At 40.0% G+C, this 15,887-nt stretch overlaps 1 protein-coding gene across 1 annotated transcript in view; it reads right to left on the minus strand.

Annotated features, from left to right (window-relative positions):
- Window positions 1-8,203: 8,203 nt before the first annotated feature.
- The window catches only part of PCDH19 (protocadherin 19), a 125,665-nt gene continuing 117,981 nt past the window's right edge, over window positions 8,204-15,887 (minus strand). Inside the window, exon 6 of the mRNA XM_020876580.2 lies at window positions 8,204-13,997. Within this exon, the coding sequence (XP_020732239.2) occupies window positions 13,408-13,997 (590 nt within the window). The 3' untranslated portion in view covers window positions 8,204-13,407. The remainder of the gene's footprint in view (window positions 13,998-15,887) is intronic.

Here is a 15,887-nt window from a genome sequence, read left to right on the forward strand (position 1 = left end):
TGAGAAAACGCTACAGTAAACTGTTAAGACCTCATATTTTTCAAGAAACAAAGAGCCTGAACTTTAAAAAGTCAATGTACTAAAAAAAAAAAAGTCAATGTACTGCGAAAAGAAAAAAAAAAAACTGGTGAGTGAAAAATAACTATTGGCAAAGTAAATTACTTTTCCCATGGAGTTTTTATGCTAAAAAATATAACAGTGAGGTAATGTTTCATTGAAAGAAAAAAGGAAACACCCTAAGTATAATGAATTCAGTAACTGCAAACTTTGAGGAGGAAAAAGAGCCATCAGATGCCAACCTCATAACCTCTATACAGTTGCACTCCACCAGCAGCTCAGGGCTTTCAACTTTTGCTTGGTAGATTTTTCTCAATTCTAGAAGTTAGCATTTCCCTTCTCTCTACCTCTGGATGTTGTTCAGTGCACAAAACCTGAATATGTCTCCTATTTCTGGACCAGACTATACTCTGAGTCTTCTGACTGCAAGGAAATAGAATGTCACAATTCCAAAAGACAGAGTCTACCCACAGTTCCATTCCCCTTTATTCTCTAGGAAATATAAAGCCCAAGTGTATTAACAATTATTAAATTATTAAATACTATCCCCTCAACTAACACGTATTGATATATTGGAAATTTTTCATAATAAAATTCAAAAATTCAAGGTCCAAATAATTTCCAGGTACTTGTTACTCTGCTTCCAGCCTTCTACCAACAGGAAGGAATCCTAAGTTGTCTAGATGGTCCTGAACCTCAGGAGTGGCATCATCCATTTGATGATTGTAGAGCAGACCAGAGGGGATTTTGCCTGTAGCCCATTCATACAGTGAATACCACTCAAGTAAAAAAAAAAAAAAAAATGGATCGCGCTGTTCTGATCCATTAATTACTTTTCCCAGGGCCAATTAGGGTTTCCTTTTACTCATAGGGCTTCCCTGGTGGCTCAGACAGTGAAGAATCTGCCTGCAATGTTGGAAACCTGGATTTGATCCCCGCTTTGGAAAGATCCTCTGCTGGAGGAAATGGCTACCTACTCCAGTATTCTGGCCTGAAGAATTCCATGGGAAGAGGAGCCTGGCAGGCTACAGTCCAAAGAGTCTGGGGTCGCAAAGAGTTGGACACGACTGAACGACTTTCACTTCACTTTTACTCATTTAGCTTAGAGAAGAACAAATATCCAGCTTATATATATATATATATATATATATATATACATATGTGTGTGTGCACACACACGCGCGTATGTGCACGTGCTTAGTTGCTCAGTCATGTCTGACTCTTTGCGACCCCATGGACTGTAGCCCTCCAGGCTCCTCTGTCCATGGGATTCTCCGCAAGAATACTGGAGTGGGCTGCCGTATCCTCTTCCAGGGGAAATTCCCAACCCAGGGATGGAACTCAGGTGTCTGCCCACATTGCAGGTGGATTCTTCACCATCTGAGTCACTAGGGAAGCCCATACACACACACACACACACACACACACACACACACATATATATTTCAAAATGCTGCAAATCACATTACTTTGCATGGTGATAGACACTGCAAAAGGGATGGTTACTGTGCAGTGTATATAATCAGAAACACCTGATATTGAAAAAATGATTTCAAACTCATTCTAGTTGCCTGCTTTTTTTCTCCCACATGGCCCTATCTTTTATTTCTCACAATTATCTTTCCTCTCCTCCCCATTACCTATTCTGTCACACCTAACAGAACCTCATACCTCCCCAGAGTTTTACAATTATTCTTGCCTGTCTCCAGTCTTTATTATTTATTGATATTGATGTCATTTTTGGCTACAAAGAGACAATGGAGAATGTATCCAGATTGGATCACTTCTCACCTTCTCCATGGCCATCACCCTGATTCAGGCTACCATTTTCTCTGGCCTGAATTATTGTAATAGCCTCCTAATTGATCCCTCTGCCTCTGCCTTTGACCCTCTGTAGGCCATCAGTCAGAGTGATAGATACTATTAAATTCTGAGCCAGATCACTGCTCTGCTCAAATCTGAAGATGTCTAATATCTCTGGACCAGATACAAATGTGGCTACTAATTCAGTTTTCTTAGGTCTTTATTCAAAAATTACCTTCTCCATGAGATCTTCTCCGGTTGTCCTAACCAAAGTTTCTGAAACACCTAAGGCTATCTTATTTCCCTGAATGATTATTTTGCTCTCTTTGGCATTTATCACAATCTGACATAACATATTGTACTATTTATCTTATTTATTGTCTGTATTCTTCACAGAATGTAAACTTCATGAGGACAAAGATTTTTGTGTATGTTGTTCATTAGTATATTCCTAGCACCTAACCAGGAGATGGTGAGGGACAGGGAAGACTGGCATGCTTCAGTCCATGTGGTCTCAAAGAGTCTGACATGACTGGGTGACTGAACAACAGCAACAAGCACCTAACAGACTACCTATCATGTAGTAAGTGCTCAATTAGTATTTGTTGGATAAACGAATGAATCAGAAATCACAATAGCTACATGTGTATGTCTTTGTGGCTGTGTGTTGGTGGTGGTAGGGCTGTTGGTTGAAGGATAAGATAGGAAATAGTATTATATGATCATATTCCTCTAATCAGACCATTATAAATTCTCCCATTTACCAATTCTTTTCTCTCATTTTTGCCCTTTAACCCTCACTCAAATAATAAAATTTTAAGTTTTCTTTTTAGTATCACTGCCACTGTCCTAATTCAACTCCTAAAACCTCATACCTAAATTATAGCAAGTCTTCCATTTATTTTCCTCAATGTTCCTGGCACTCTCAATCCATTCTTCAGAGGAGTTGGGTACTCAGCAAACACTCAGAAGTGATACTTTCTGAAACTGCTCAAAGCTTAGGCTATGCACGTTGGGCCAGGGTCGTAAAGGTAGAAATATGGTATATGAGGCTCAGAAAGAAGGAGAGTAGACACAGCTAGATTTCTTGTGATGTTCAGAGATGGACTAATCCTTAAAGAAGGAAGAAAGACAGAGACAGGCTGAAGAAGAAAATAACTAGCTCAATTTCTCAGACACAATAGTAAGCACAAAAATGAGAAGAATTGAGAAAGAGAATGTAGGGGAAGAAAAGAACTGTACAGCTAACTCTAAGATTCAAGCTTCAGCATTCTCAAAATTTGCAAGGTGTGTAGGTGACATCATCTAACCATTCAAGCTGAAGTGCTATGTAACAAGGGTATCTCTTTCTTCCTCTGAGTTGTGTTCTTTGAAAAGATTCATTTTGTAAAGTTGGGTTGGAGATTGAATTTATGTAAAATTGTGCTTTACTTGTCACATACACGTATGTACTTATTTGCATACATGCATGTGACATATACATTGATAAAGGCAAAGAGAGAAAGAATTTGTTCTGTGACTTTTTCTCTCTCTGGTGATTTTGAAGAGTATTTTTCTAGCTCATTGCATATTAATTGAGGTTAGATAAATATTTCATTTATATTAACACTTCAAGGGGAAGAAATATAGAAAATAAGGAGTATGACATATAAAGGGGACACTGATGTGGAGATTCTCAAGATCTGGGCCTATGAGTAAGACACTATGATGCTGAAATGTCTCTAGTTACAGTGCTTACTACTCAGAATTGGGGATGAGTTGCTTTGCATGTGGAAACTGGGAGAATCTTTGTGTGGGGAATGTACAAAGTCTTGGGAATTGTAAACAAAAGTATTTGTATACACACTACAACAGTAAATTTTAGTAGTGGCAACAGAGATCATCCAGCCTATGCATGCATGCTGAGTTCACTTCAGTCGTGCCCGACTCTGTGCAACCCCATGGACTGTAGCCCGCCAGGTTCATCTGTCAATGGGATTCTCTAGGCAAGAATATGGGAATGGGTTGCTATGCCCTTCTCCAGGTAATCTTCCTGAAACAGGGATTGAACCCACATCTCTTACATCTCCTACGTTGGAAGGTAGGTTCTTTACCATCCGTGCCACCTGGGACTCCCATTATCCAACCTACAAAGCCTAAAATACATACTGTGTGTTCCTATACAGAAAAAGTTTGCTGATCATAGACATGCAGAGTTGAATGGAAAATCTCAGAGTACGTTGCAGGTAACAAATATTAAGTGTTTGTGAAATGTTTGTTTTAGTTATGTGTGTGTGTGTGTGTGTGTATGTGTGTGTGTGTGAGATACTGAGTTATCATACAAAATGCATTTCTTACTATGGGGAGCAATCCCCCAAAATTGAAAAGTACTCTTGTAGTCTATGGTAAGGAGTTTGAACTTCACCTTAAGAGAAACCATTGACAGGTTTTAAGCAGAGTTGTGATTTAACAAGCATTGTGTTTTAACAAGATCTTTCTGGCTACAATGTGAAGAATGTGAAAAATAGAGGCAGAGTGGATGAGAGGAGGAAAACTAGGAGACTATTTCAGTCATCCAAATGAGGGATGCTGTGGCCTGGATCACAGTGGTGGCAGAGTAAAACTTATCGGATATTTGGGGGAAAGATTCTATTAATTTGGGAATATAAAATGCCTCTGTCTTGGTCTGTGACATGCCATATTTTTCTGCTAAAAGAAAAAAATGCTAGAATAGAGTTGGCAAAACACCTCAGTGCTTAGCATTGCTTGTAACTCAATTCTGAGTTACAAAACCCTAAAGCATTGTATCCCAGACTGAGAAAGTTCTGGACCACTGAGGCAAACTGGACAATATCGTTTCAATAATAGGAATTTTAAAATGGATTGGTCTGTAAATTCTTTACATCAAGGCTTCCTTTAGGGGAACCTGGTATATTCATCACCAAAAACTTCATGCATGTAATTGGGATCATTCCTCTCCACCCTTACCATTTTTCTTTGACCACACTTCCTAGCTTAGCTCTGTGTTAGGGCCTTTGCTGACTTTGAAGGGCCAGATAAGGGGCCTTTGAGGGCCTATCAACACCTCTTTTGTGACCCCACTTAACGATGAAGTAGGCATGGTAACCAATTCCTAGGCCTCTGGTGGTCAAGTCCTCACAACTGATTCAGCCACTTTTCTCAGCTAGTTTTTTTTTTTTTTTTTGACTCCTTGATATCTTTCCTTGCAATAGTCTGGGTTTCAATTTCTCTTTCAAGTATGTCTCCCCTCCACACCCCCACAACCACCCTGCTTTAGCCTTCAACACCTCACCCTCAACCAACTTTTTGGATCTAAAAAAGTCACCAAGTCCTGTTGTGGACATATTTTGGTATCAACTCCAGCTGTGCTGACCTGTAACACACATGAACACATCCTTGACAGATTGCTTGAAACCTAGAGGGACAGATGAATATAAGGTTACCAGACTTTTTTTTCCATTTATTTTTATTAGTTGGAGGCTACTTACTTTACAATATTACAAAACCAATAGTGGTTTTTATCATACACTGACATGAATCAGCCACCCCAATGTTCATCGCAGCACTCTTTATAATAGCCAGGACATGGAAGCAACCTAGATGCCCATCAGCAGATGAATGGATAAGGAAGCTGTGGTACATACACACCATGGTATATTACTCAGCCATTAAAAAGAATTCCTTTGAATCAGTTCTAATGAGATGGATGAAACTGGAGCCCATTATACAGAGTTAAGTAAGCCAGAAAGATAAAGACCAATACAATATACTAACACATATATATGGAATTTAGAAAGATGGTAACGATAACCCTATATGCAAAACAGACTTTTATTTCAAGGGCTGTTGACTAGCTAGAGTGCACAGACTCTAAAAGGAGCCACAGTTCTGTTGTGCATGACTGATGCAACTTGAAAGGCAGGCCCTGGGTATAGAAGGAGTAGGGGTTGCCTGTGAGGCTAATAGAAAGCCCCCACTGCTGCTATCACTTCTTTGGACCATGACACTGAATTCACAAAGATCTCAGTTAAAATATATGTTTTTTAGATGGATAAATGCCTGAAGACATTAGCATCAATTGTTAATACTCTAGTAAGAAAGAACTCGCCAGGTTAATTCCATGTTCCTTAAGAGTAGTTGAGAAGAATAATAATGTCTAAGTAGGTAGATGTGGTTTTGAATCGCAGCTCTGCTACTTAATATGACCTGGGGCAAGTCTCCTAACCCTCTAAGCCTCAATTTACTTATGTATAAAATGGAGATAGCATCATCTACCACATAAAGTTAGTGTGAGGATAAAATGAGATAATGTTTGCAAAAATGCCTGGCACATAGTAGGTTTCAATAAAAGTGTGACTCCCTTAAACACTAGCAGAGAAAAACCCTAGAAGAGATGAGATTCAGCTAAGTTTTGGAGATAAAGTGGAACAGGAAGTAGGAAGGCCCTTACAAGAGAGAAAAGTTCTGGCTGGGAAGAGGGGACATGCTGGAAAGCCTAGACAGTTCAAAGAAATTAAGGCTCTGGGAGTCTGTGCAAAGTCAAGACACAAAATCACAAGGAAAAGGAGAGTAGGGAAGTGTTGGGACCATTAGCCCAGCTCCCTCCTCACTTCCAGGCAGAAACAGTAGGCTTTCCTAACAGAGCCCAGTGGACTTCCTGCAGTGCACTGATTCTTGAGAGAGTAGGGTGGGTTTACAGCCAGTGATCCAGGAATTGCATGTAATGGAGGGAATCTTGTGTCAAGTCCTGCCTATCCTCCTTCTCCACACAAAAAGGTACAGAGATGCAGTGAAAGACATGTGCAACTAGGTCATTTGTCAACATGAAGGAAGGTTAAGGACCTTGCTTATACTGCAGTGGGTTGTCATGCTCTCCTCCAGGGGATCTTCCAGACCCAGGGATCAAGCTCACATCTCTGGCATCTCCTGCATTTGCAGATGGGTTCTTTACCACTAGCACCACCTGGGAGGCACTCATAATGGCCTGAAAGTGAAAGAAAGTGAAAGTCGCTCAGTTGTGTCCGACTCTTTGCTACCCCAGGACTATACAGTCCATGGAATTCTCCAGGCCAGAATACTGGAGTGGGTAGCCTTTCCCATCTCCAAGGGATCTTCCCAACCCAGGGATCAAATCCAGGTCTCCCGCATTGCAGGCAGATTCTTTATCAGCTGAGCCACCAGGGAAGCCCAAGAATACTGGAGTGGGTAGCCTATCCCTTCTCCAGCGGATCTTCCAGACCCAGGAATTGAACCGGGGTCTCCTGGGGTCTCCTGCATTGCAGGCGGATTCTTTATCAACTGAGCTACTAGGGAAGCCCTACTAAGACTTAATGGCCTCCAAGCAAGTGACAGGCCAGCCTCCCTCCAATACACTTTTGTGAGCATCTGTGAGTCTGTGTGAACATCTGCACATATATCAATCAGTCCATGTGACTTGTGTGTCCCCGCATGTCTGTGTTTGCATTCTGAGGTAACATCTGCTAAACTACAGCACCAAATAGCTGGCTATTGCTGCAGCTTTAGGGCTAATGTGCTGGGGAATAAGATGCAATCTCCATTTAATACAGGTTAGTAGAGATAACAGGAAGATGGAGATTCAGGGAATCAGTGGATTTACTGGAGGTCAATTTTTTTAATTGTCGAGATGGTAGGTCATGCTAAAGCAATTTAGCCTTTAACCACTGGAGGCACTACTTGGAAATGGTCTGCCATGCTCCTTTTCTTCCCTCTTGCTCTTGATTTTTTTTTCCCTGCCAGTTGCAGCCGGAAAGAATACATACAGCCCAAGTGCTAATTCTCAGAGAATAATAGTTTGGATAAAGAAAGCTTGTCAGGGCTTTCACTGCAGCCTTGTTATGTGTGAAGTCAGAGTCTCTCCTGTTGCTTTGCTTTCAAACCTGAAGGCATCAAAGGGGCAGCTAGATCATCTTTGTTTTAAACTCTCCTTTCCCCTGCTGTCAGCCTCTACTATTTCTCACCTTTTTTAAAATTAATTCTTCAGAGAAGTCCCACTGTAAAGTTGGCCTGAAATGGTTTATTCTAAAGAATGGTTTTAGTGCTCTTGTACAAGGTACCACCCAGGAAAGTACCTCTCTGGATGTGAATGGGTCTCCCTCCTCAGAAAAAGGTATTGACTGGGATGGGAAGGACAGGAGGTACTGAGGAAATGACTGGAGCCTGGCTGAAGGCAGAATCCCCTCTTAGTTGGAGAGCTGGTGATTGTGTGAAATGAAAAAAGCAAGAGAAATCTTTTGGGTCCTCATGGACCTCACAGTCACTCCCAACACCATCCCCGACCCCCAGCCAACCAACACCCTCCGAGAAACAATTCACCAAACAATCATTTTTCCATTATAGCCTTTAATATTAAAATGCATTAAATTTTTGAAGCAGAGAAAACACATTTAAGGGGAAACCAGAGAACCACCAGATAAAAGGAAACAATGTGGCAGATAACACCATTTAAAACATAACTGTAATAATTTAATAAAGCTTCTTTATCATCTTCATAAAATAGAGTGGTGATTCTTTTTTGTCTTTTTTTCTTTTTACAATGATTCAATCACTGTGAAAATGTACATAACATACAGATCAGCATATACAACAATTTCACCTTCATATAGTCAGCAACAGAGACTGCTTAATGAGACATACTGTACTTGCATCCCTCTAAATTTCCACCCTGGTTTGACAGGTAAACAGTAATAGTGTCATCAGGCTCATTCCCCTCACTAGAGGAGCGAAGGCGTAAGCCTTTTGCAACTAATACCTTAGCATTCAAATAGCACAAGAAGGTATTTGTTGCTGAATTTCTAGCTCAAGCTAGTCTGGCTCTTGGTCATTAAAGTCTGCATTCTAGCCTTCCTCAGCTGAATGCCAGCCAGTGCCAGTAAAAATCTACTTAACCAGTGCTGTAATGGTGTTAGCCGTTTTGTTTGCTAAGGTTGACAGCAACTTTCAGTTAGTTACAAGGTCATTTTTAATTGCCAATACAGCTGGAGCAACAATCAGCATCATCAGTTTTCCCTAATGACCTACAATGCTTTCCAATCAAGATCAGGTTTTCGTGGGTTGTTCTTTACCAAGAGAACCTTACAATATATATTTCAGACAAGGTGGTTGATTTTCTTTGTTTTTACAAAAAGCAATATGAGTTCTATTGGAAATTAATTCACTTTTTACACAACATGTGACCCACAGGCCAATTCCAGCTTCACAAGAAAATAAAGAGAGCTGCAACAATTTCATTAGGACAATGTGTTTTGCTCTGGAATATTTCATTATCAATATAAAGCCACCCAGTCCCAGCCCCACCCCCACACATCCCCTTTGAATATTACTTTGTTACATACTTAAACTAAAGAACAACATCTCAATACACTTTAGTGTCAGCAGATACAATTTGACTCATGAAATGACATCCTTAAATGTAATTTTACTGAGAAGGCAAACACTAGGACTGTATACAATGGACTTTTTAAGCTCATTTATGCCAGTTTTTCAAAGTCAGTTAGGGTCTTATTACCCTGGATAAAGAGCCAAGTGGACCAGACTGGTCAGGATGCTCTGGGGACCATTCAACATCAAAATGATCCCCATAGAGTGAATTGGAATTCCAGCCAGAACTTCTATTATGTACAGTAATGATCCTTTTCCCACACTGGATGCCCAGTCAAGCTATCCTTACACACTTGTGTCTCCCAAAACTGCCCTTTGTCCTTGAGGCTTCAAGTGGACCACTTTTGTTTTGCTTGTTAATATAATAGAGCAATACGAAAAGTTCAACTGAATTCCCTTCAATCAGGTGTGTGTTGAACACTATTGGGATGACACTGGATGGCTCCAGTTTTCAGAGTTCTAAGTTGTATTCCTCTAATATTTTTGATTAGTGATCAAAGGGTCACCAACTTATCAGTCTAAATGGACACCTTAGGTGCAATTAGCTCTACTAGGTAGGTTTACACTGGAGCAGTGATACTCAAAATGTGATCCCTGGACCAGATGCACCAGCATCACTTGGAAATTTTTAAATCACCAAAGACTCAGGCCTCACTCCAGACCTACTGAGCCAGAAACTCTAAGTGCAGGGCCCATCAACCTGTGCTTTATCAAGTCCTCAACCTTTAGTGGGCATTTGATCCATATGAATTGCTAGGTCTCACCCCCAGAGGTTCTGCTTCAGTTGGTGGTGAGGACAGAGAATTACCATTTCTAACAAGTTCCCAAGTGATGTTAGCACTGCTGATCCAAGGTCTACACCTTGAAACCACTGCCTTTCAGGAAGTGCGTGGTCCCTTGGCCCATTACCTATTTGGGCAATAAAGTGGGCCATAATTTACTCTACTGGCTTTAAGAGAATCCAAAAGATGGTAAGTTTCCTTCTGAACAGGTTCATAGATTAGTCAGTATAGAGAAAAGAAAAAAGAGACTCCACACAGCACAGCTCCCTTCTTCCTATTCCTAGTATGTATATGGCATGTTCCCATATTTGGGGAGACGCAATCAATCAATGCAAACTAACCTCTTTATATTGCATGAAACCATTCACCTGCTCAGGGATGTGCCCAAAGCAGTTAGTAGTAAAGCATGTCACACCTCAACATGTCACACCTGAACACACCTAAAATGTCAATCCCTCCCCAAAAGGGACATCAGAATAAGTGGAATAGAATTCCCTAAGATTTAGGAACTGAAATTGATCCCTCATATTTAAGTGTGTAACATATTTAGAGAGGAAAAAAAGGGAGAATATTTGGCCCTCTGGCCTTTGTGGCTTTTCATCAGACATGTTGGAAAGAAGGAGAGAAAAACATGAGCCAAAAGGGAAAGTTAGGATCCTTGCACAAAATTTCTTTTTGCAGGCACAGCCTGACTATAAAACCAGCATACAAAGCCCTCCTAGGATGCACTTGTGCTTCTGGGAGGATGTATACATCAGACAACTGTAGAGGGGGAAAGAAAAGATATTTTCTTAATGAGGGAAATTCTCTGAACATGCTCAGTAAAGGATTTGGAAGCCAAAAAATATCTGACTGCCCATTGCGAACAAAGTATTTTGAGAAGGAAAAAGGATTGGTCTATTGCTTGAAACTGAATTCTGGAGAAAAAAAAAAAACGGGGTGGGGGGTGAATACAAGAGAGAAGCAGAATCAATGTCACTGCTACATTAACCATTTTAAATTTGGCTGGTAAGAGACATGGCAGCCAGTGGCCACATAACATTGAATGTTCCCACTTGCCACAATCTTTTCAGCTCCCTCATCCCCACTGAGCACATAAGAAATATACCTGTACAAAAGCTGTCAAATCTGACTTGAAAGTGAGGTGGTAGCTAACAGTATAGCTAATATCTGGATGGATCAGCGGAGGAACAGTCTAAATTCTACAGGCAGCCATCATAAATTAAATGGAAAAAAAAAGTTAATTTTTAACATGCTAAATAAACTATTCACTTGCAAACAAATAAATACTTAATTCAAAATCTACTACTAAAATGAAAATCTACTACTAAAATGAAATGAATTAAAGGGGAAAAAGCGAGAGAATTAAATGAGACAAAATGAAGATGCTATGATAATTGATTTTTAATTGTGTCAGTTTCAGGGGGAAATTTGCAGTCACACCAATATTCTGCATGAGGTAGTATTAAGCACTGAATAAGAAATAAGGACGAATTTGTAACTTCATTTATAACTTCTTTTTCAGAAATATTCTCCCCTACTAACTCCATTCCCACTGCCCTACCCAACCCCCTCCCTCAAACCCTCCTTCCCACAAAAGAAAATGTTGCCAGTTAATGTATAAAGCAGGAACTCAGGCAAAAATAACTAAAACATTTAAAAGAGTGCACTTATCTACCTAACTTAAGAAAATAAATCATCTTTTGCATTCTTAATGCTCTAAGCCTTTTTCTCTGGGTATTCTTGAATTTCAAAAAGTGAAACAGATGAGAACATAACCACAAAACTTGTTTCTCTAGAAACAACTCTTTTAAGACCAAGGCAGGGCAAAGGTGACATATTTGTTTTTAAATTATGAACTCAGACTGCAAGAATACTATGTTGGCTAGTGAATATTAATAGACAGTTAATAAACAGGGGAGTTTGAGGAATGTTAAACAAACAGAAAAAGAATGTGTATAACAAACTTGTTAATAAAAAAGGTGTATTCCTAGCCTACAGCAAAGAGTTGGCTAAATCTAAAGGATTTTTATTTTAATAGTTTCCTGTTCACATTTTTAATTTAAAAAATATATCAGTCATAAATATGAGTTCAAGTGTCCAAGTGTCTCCATTCTGAAGGCACCATAATTGGATTAGGGATGCTGTTACCTGTTACCTGTCTTTTCCTAAACATACATTTTGTACTGCTTACTCTGTCCCTATTTATACTCCTATGATACAGAGCTACATGGAGTTCTCAACTCCAGTCCATGACGTGCTTTGCAGTCTAATTCTAATCATGTTTGGGAAACACTGAATCAGGAAGTATGTGTCCGAAAAGATGCTAATTTAGAATTCAAAATAGATTCAGTCTTTTCAAGTTTTAGATGATTGGAGATAGGGAATTTCTAAGCCTGGAAATTGATAACTTCAGGAGCAACTTTCCTGTTCAGGGCCTGAAAATCAGAAAAATTGATCTCATAAAATTTTCAGCACAATATTTCTGACAACTGCAAATTAGATAGCAGAATATCCAAAAATGACTTTCTGTAATGATCTATCACAGATCTGGGCAGAAGCCTGAAAGTCAGGAAAAATACTCTGCAGCATGGTGAGCAACCATTTTGTGTGTATCCTATGTGAATGAGTACCCTCCAAGTACTCAGCCTATATATGTGGCATTACTCATTCACTTGCCATCTCAGTTGTTCGCACTTTGTTTTTGTCTGTAGTTTTATTTTTTTAAGAAAAAAACACCAATTTCTATAAGCCTTTTGCTACCACCACACACGTAGCAACTTGCAATATCAAATATGACAATAGCACAGCTAGCAAAAGGGTTCTTTAAAGCAGGGGTGTCCACAGCAAAGTAGCGGCATTGGAAAGTACTCGAGCTTCAGAAACAACCATTTGTGGACTCAATTTCACATCACTGAATCAATGAATAGTACACAATAAATGACCATTAACTTGTCTACACTACAAAACAGTGGCAAACTTATTAAAGGTGTCCAGAGCCTTTTTTAAAATGTAATCCTCCACAAACAATGGTAATTTTTCTTATAATTTTGACATAGAAAAATATATAAATTCAAACACTTAATACATAATACTTTTCACAACTGAATTTGTCTCTGTTTCCCCAACATCAAGGCCCCATGAATGACTCAAGCCAAAGCTAATTAGCTCCAACGGAACACCCCTGCTGCCTGTTGAAACGAGAGGGATTGTCACAGACTGACAGTCATTTATAAACAATACATTTAGGGAAAGCTCTGAAATATAGCCACTCAAGAACCAACCATTGGTGAACAATTACAATGATCAGCTACTGCTTCTTTGCTAGCCAGCATGGCTTCTCTCTTTCTTCTTCCCCAAGACTAATTTAGAGAATGATATCCTTCAAACGCTTCACACCAGGAGACTCTTTGTCTCGACCTTCCTTCAGAATGGGGTTGACCTCATGCACGACTTTCTCGCCATCAGCTCCATGGGGTTCAGCTTCAGAGGGACGAGAAGGACCACTGTTGACATACTGCTCCAGATCACGGGCCGGGGGTCCCAGGGCAACAGTGTAAGACACAGAAGGCTTGGTAGGCAGAGGGCTCTTGAGATGCAGAGGGGAAGTGACAGGGCTAATAGCCTCACAGCCATTGCCTGCCTCCCGGATAGCGCTGTTGACCTTGGGGCTGCAGATGGTCACATCAACAGTCCTTCTCCCTTTCAGGGTGGGCCTCTCCTCAGCTGGGTGGTCGCTGACATCCTTTCCAAAGGTTGCGAAAGTCCGCTTGGTGGGGCCGCAGTCGTCATAAGCTTCAACATCAGCAGCAGTAGCTTCAATGGACAGCGTGATGATGTTCCTCACATGCTCAGGGGACTTGGAGCAGGTGGGCATGGGGTTCCGGGGCATCCAGCACCTGTCAGAGTGGCCAAGAATCCGGCATTCTTCCCTGCAATGAAATCCTTCATTCTGATCTGTTTGGAGAAAATAAAAAATGTCAATTTAATCAGCTTTTCCCAGGAATCATCGTTACTTCCCAGTGCTCAGGTTTCTTAGGTACCCAGAAGTCCTCTGGGGAAATGACACCTTTAGATAGTCCTTTATTGCCTTTTGGGACAAGTGTGAAGAATTGGATTTTTAAAAAGCTTTAGATCTCCCCCCTCAACACTCTCCCCTCCTTTCTTATGATTATTTTTATTGCTGCTTCCACTGCTGACAAAACTAAAAACCTAAAGGGAAACACACTATGATGAAAAAATTTATTTTTAAAAAAGCTTATCTGATGGTAAAGGTGCTGAGACTCAGCATTTTATTAACAATTCCTGCTTAAAATCAACTGTGTTTGAAACAGGTTCTAGCAGATATACTGAGAAGTCTTGGCCATGTTTTTGAGTAACAGCACTGTCAACCACATTCCTACCTTACTTGTCAATGATATTCAATGCTTAATTTTAGATTAGTAACATACTCTGAAAACCCAATCACATCACTTCTTTTTAGCCACCAGTCCCACCAGCCAATCTCCTCACTAAACCCTTAACATGACTTAGATTTCCCATGAGAAGGAAGATACTGAGATCTCTTCCTTCCATCTGATCCAGAAGCTATACCCGGCCTTATGCACACATCCTTCATGGGTTGAACATCATTTAATTATACTCAACCATTCCTTATCTTTCTTATCTGCAATTTCATTTGGGTCATATTTCTTAACATAATTTCTTCATGATTACTTTAACCCTATCATAGATGATCTCAGCAGATAGAATTCATAATTATTGGCAAAAAAAGTTTTTCTTGTTTTATCCCAGGTTCATTTAGAGTTGAGGTTTTAATTTGGCTCTCAGAAAAGCTTTCTATATGGGCTTCACTAAAGTATGGACTCAGGGTTAACTTCTACCTGTCCATTGGAAAACTGTTAATGTCTGGTTTAGAGCTCTAGTTTTCCAGATCAATTTATATTTATGTTACATTCTTGCATGAGGATGACCTAGTGAAATTTTTTCATATCACATTGCACAATGTATCAAAATATGAGCAGCTTAACATTTATAGAAATCCTTGGGGTAGGATTAGAGGAGGTAGGGAGACAAGAAGAGATTGTAAAGACAAAAGAATGTCAAAAAAAAGTTGGAAATATGTGCTATGAGTGCTTTTCTTGCAGGAAGAAGTCTGCAATTCAGGGACTTGCCTGATATTAGTCTATATATAATACACCTTCCTTATACAATTGTACTTTTATTTTTTAGTATTTTTCTTGAGTTTTTAGAGTAAATGATACAGCAAAGAGATAATTCTCTGCCTCATTTACCAAAAGTTATTTTGGTAAAGGGGTACTTGGGAGGAGGCTCAAGAAACAATGGTTGAAATGAGTGTATATCTCATCATTTGGAGAAAAAGTGTTAGAATCAGCTAAAGGTCAAGGCTTAATCCAGGCTGAGTTCAGATTTCAACATGACTCTGGAAAGGGCTTTTGACCTAAATTACAGAAAAACTAGCCAAAGATAAGACTTCCAGTATACCTGGACACAGTTTGCTGACTTATCTTTAAGATGGCCAGTTTAAGCCCCCTTTCAATGCTGGAGAATGAAACTTTCAGAATTTTGCAGAGTTGGAACCAAATAACAAATGAGCATTATCACCAAGAAGATAAGTGCCTTCTTCATACATAGGACAAAGCTCCTGCAAACTCCAGCACACTTCCACATCAGGAATGCCTGGCCACCTCTGAAAAATGAGGGTTTGTCAAAGCCCTTTCTCTGCCTCTTCCATGTAAACTTTCATTGCTGCCACCTGATGACTTGTGCGCACCAGGACCCAGAGACCCCACGGAGACTGAGACAGAACTGTGTGTGAGTGTCTCC

Source organism: Odocoileus virginianus, chromosome X (genome assembly GCF_023699985.2).
Source record: "Odocoileus virginianus isolate 20LAN1187 ecotype Illinois chromosome X, Ovbor_1.2, whole genome shotgun sequence".
Lineage (NCBI taxonomy): Eukaryota > Metazoa > Chordata > Mammalia > Artiodactyla > Cervidae > Odocoileus > Odocoileus virginianus.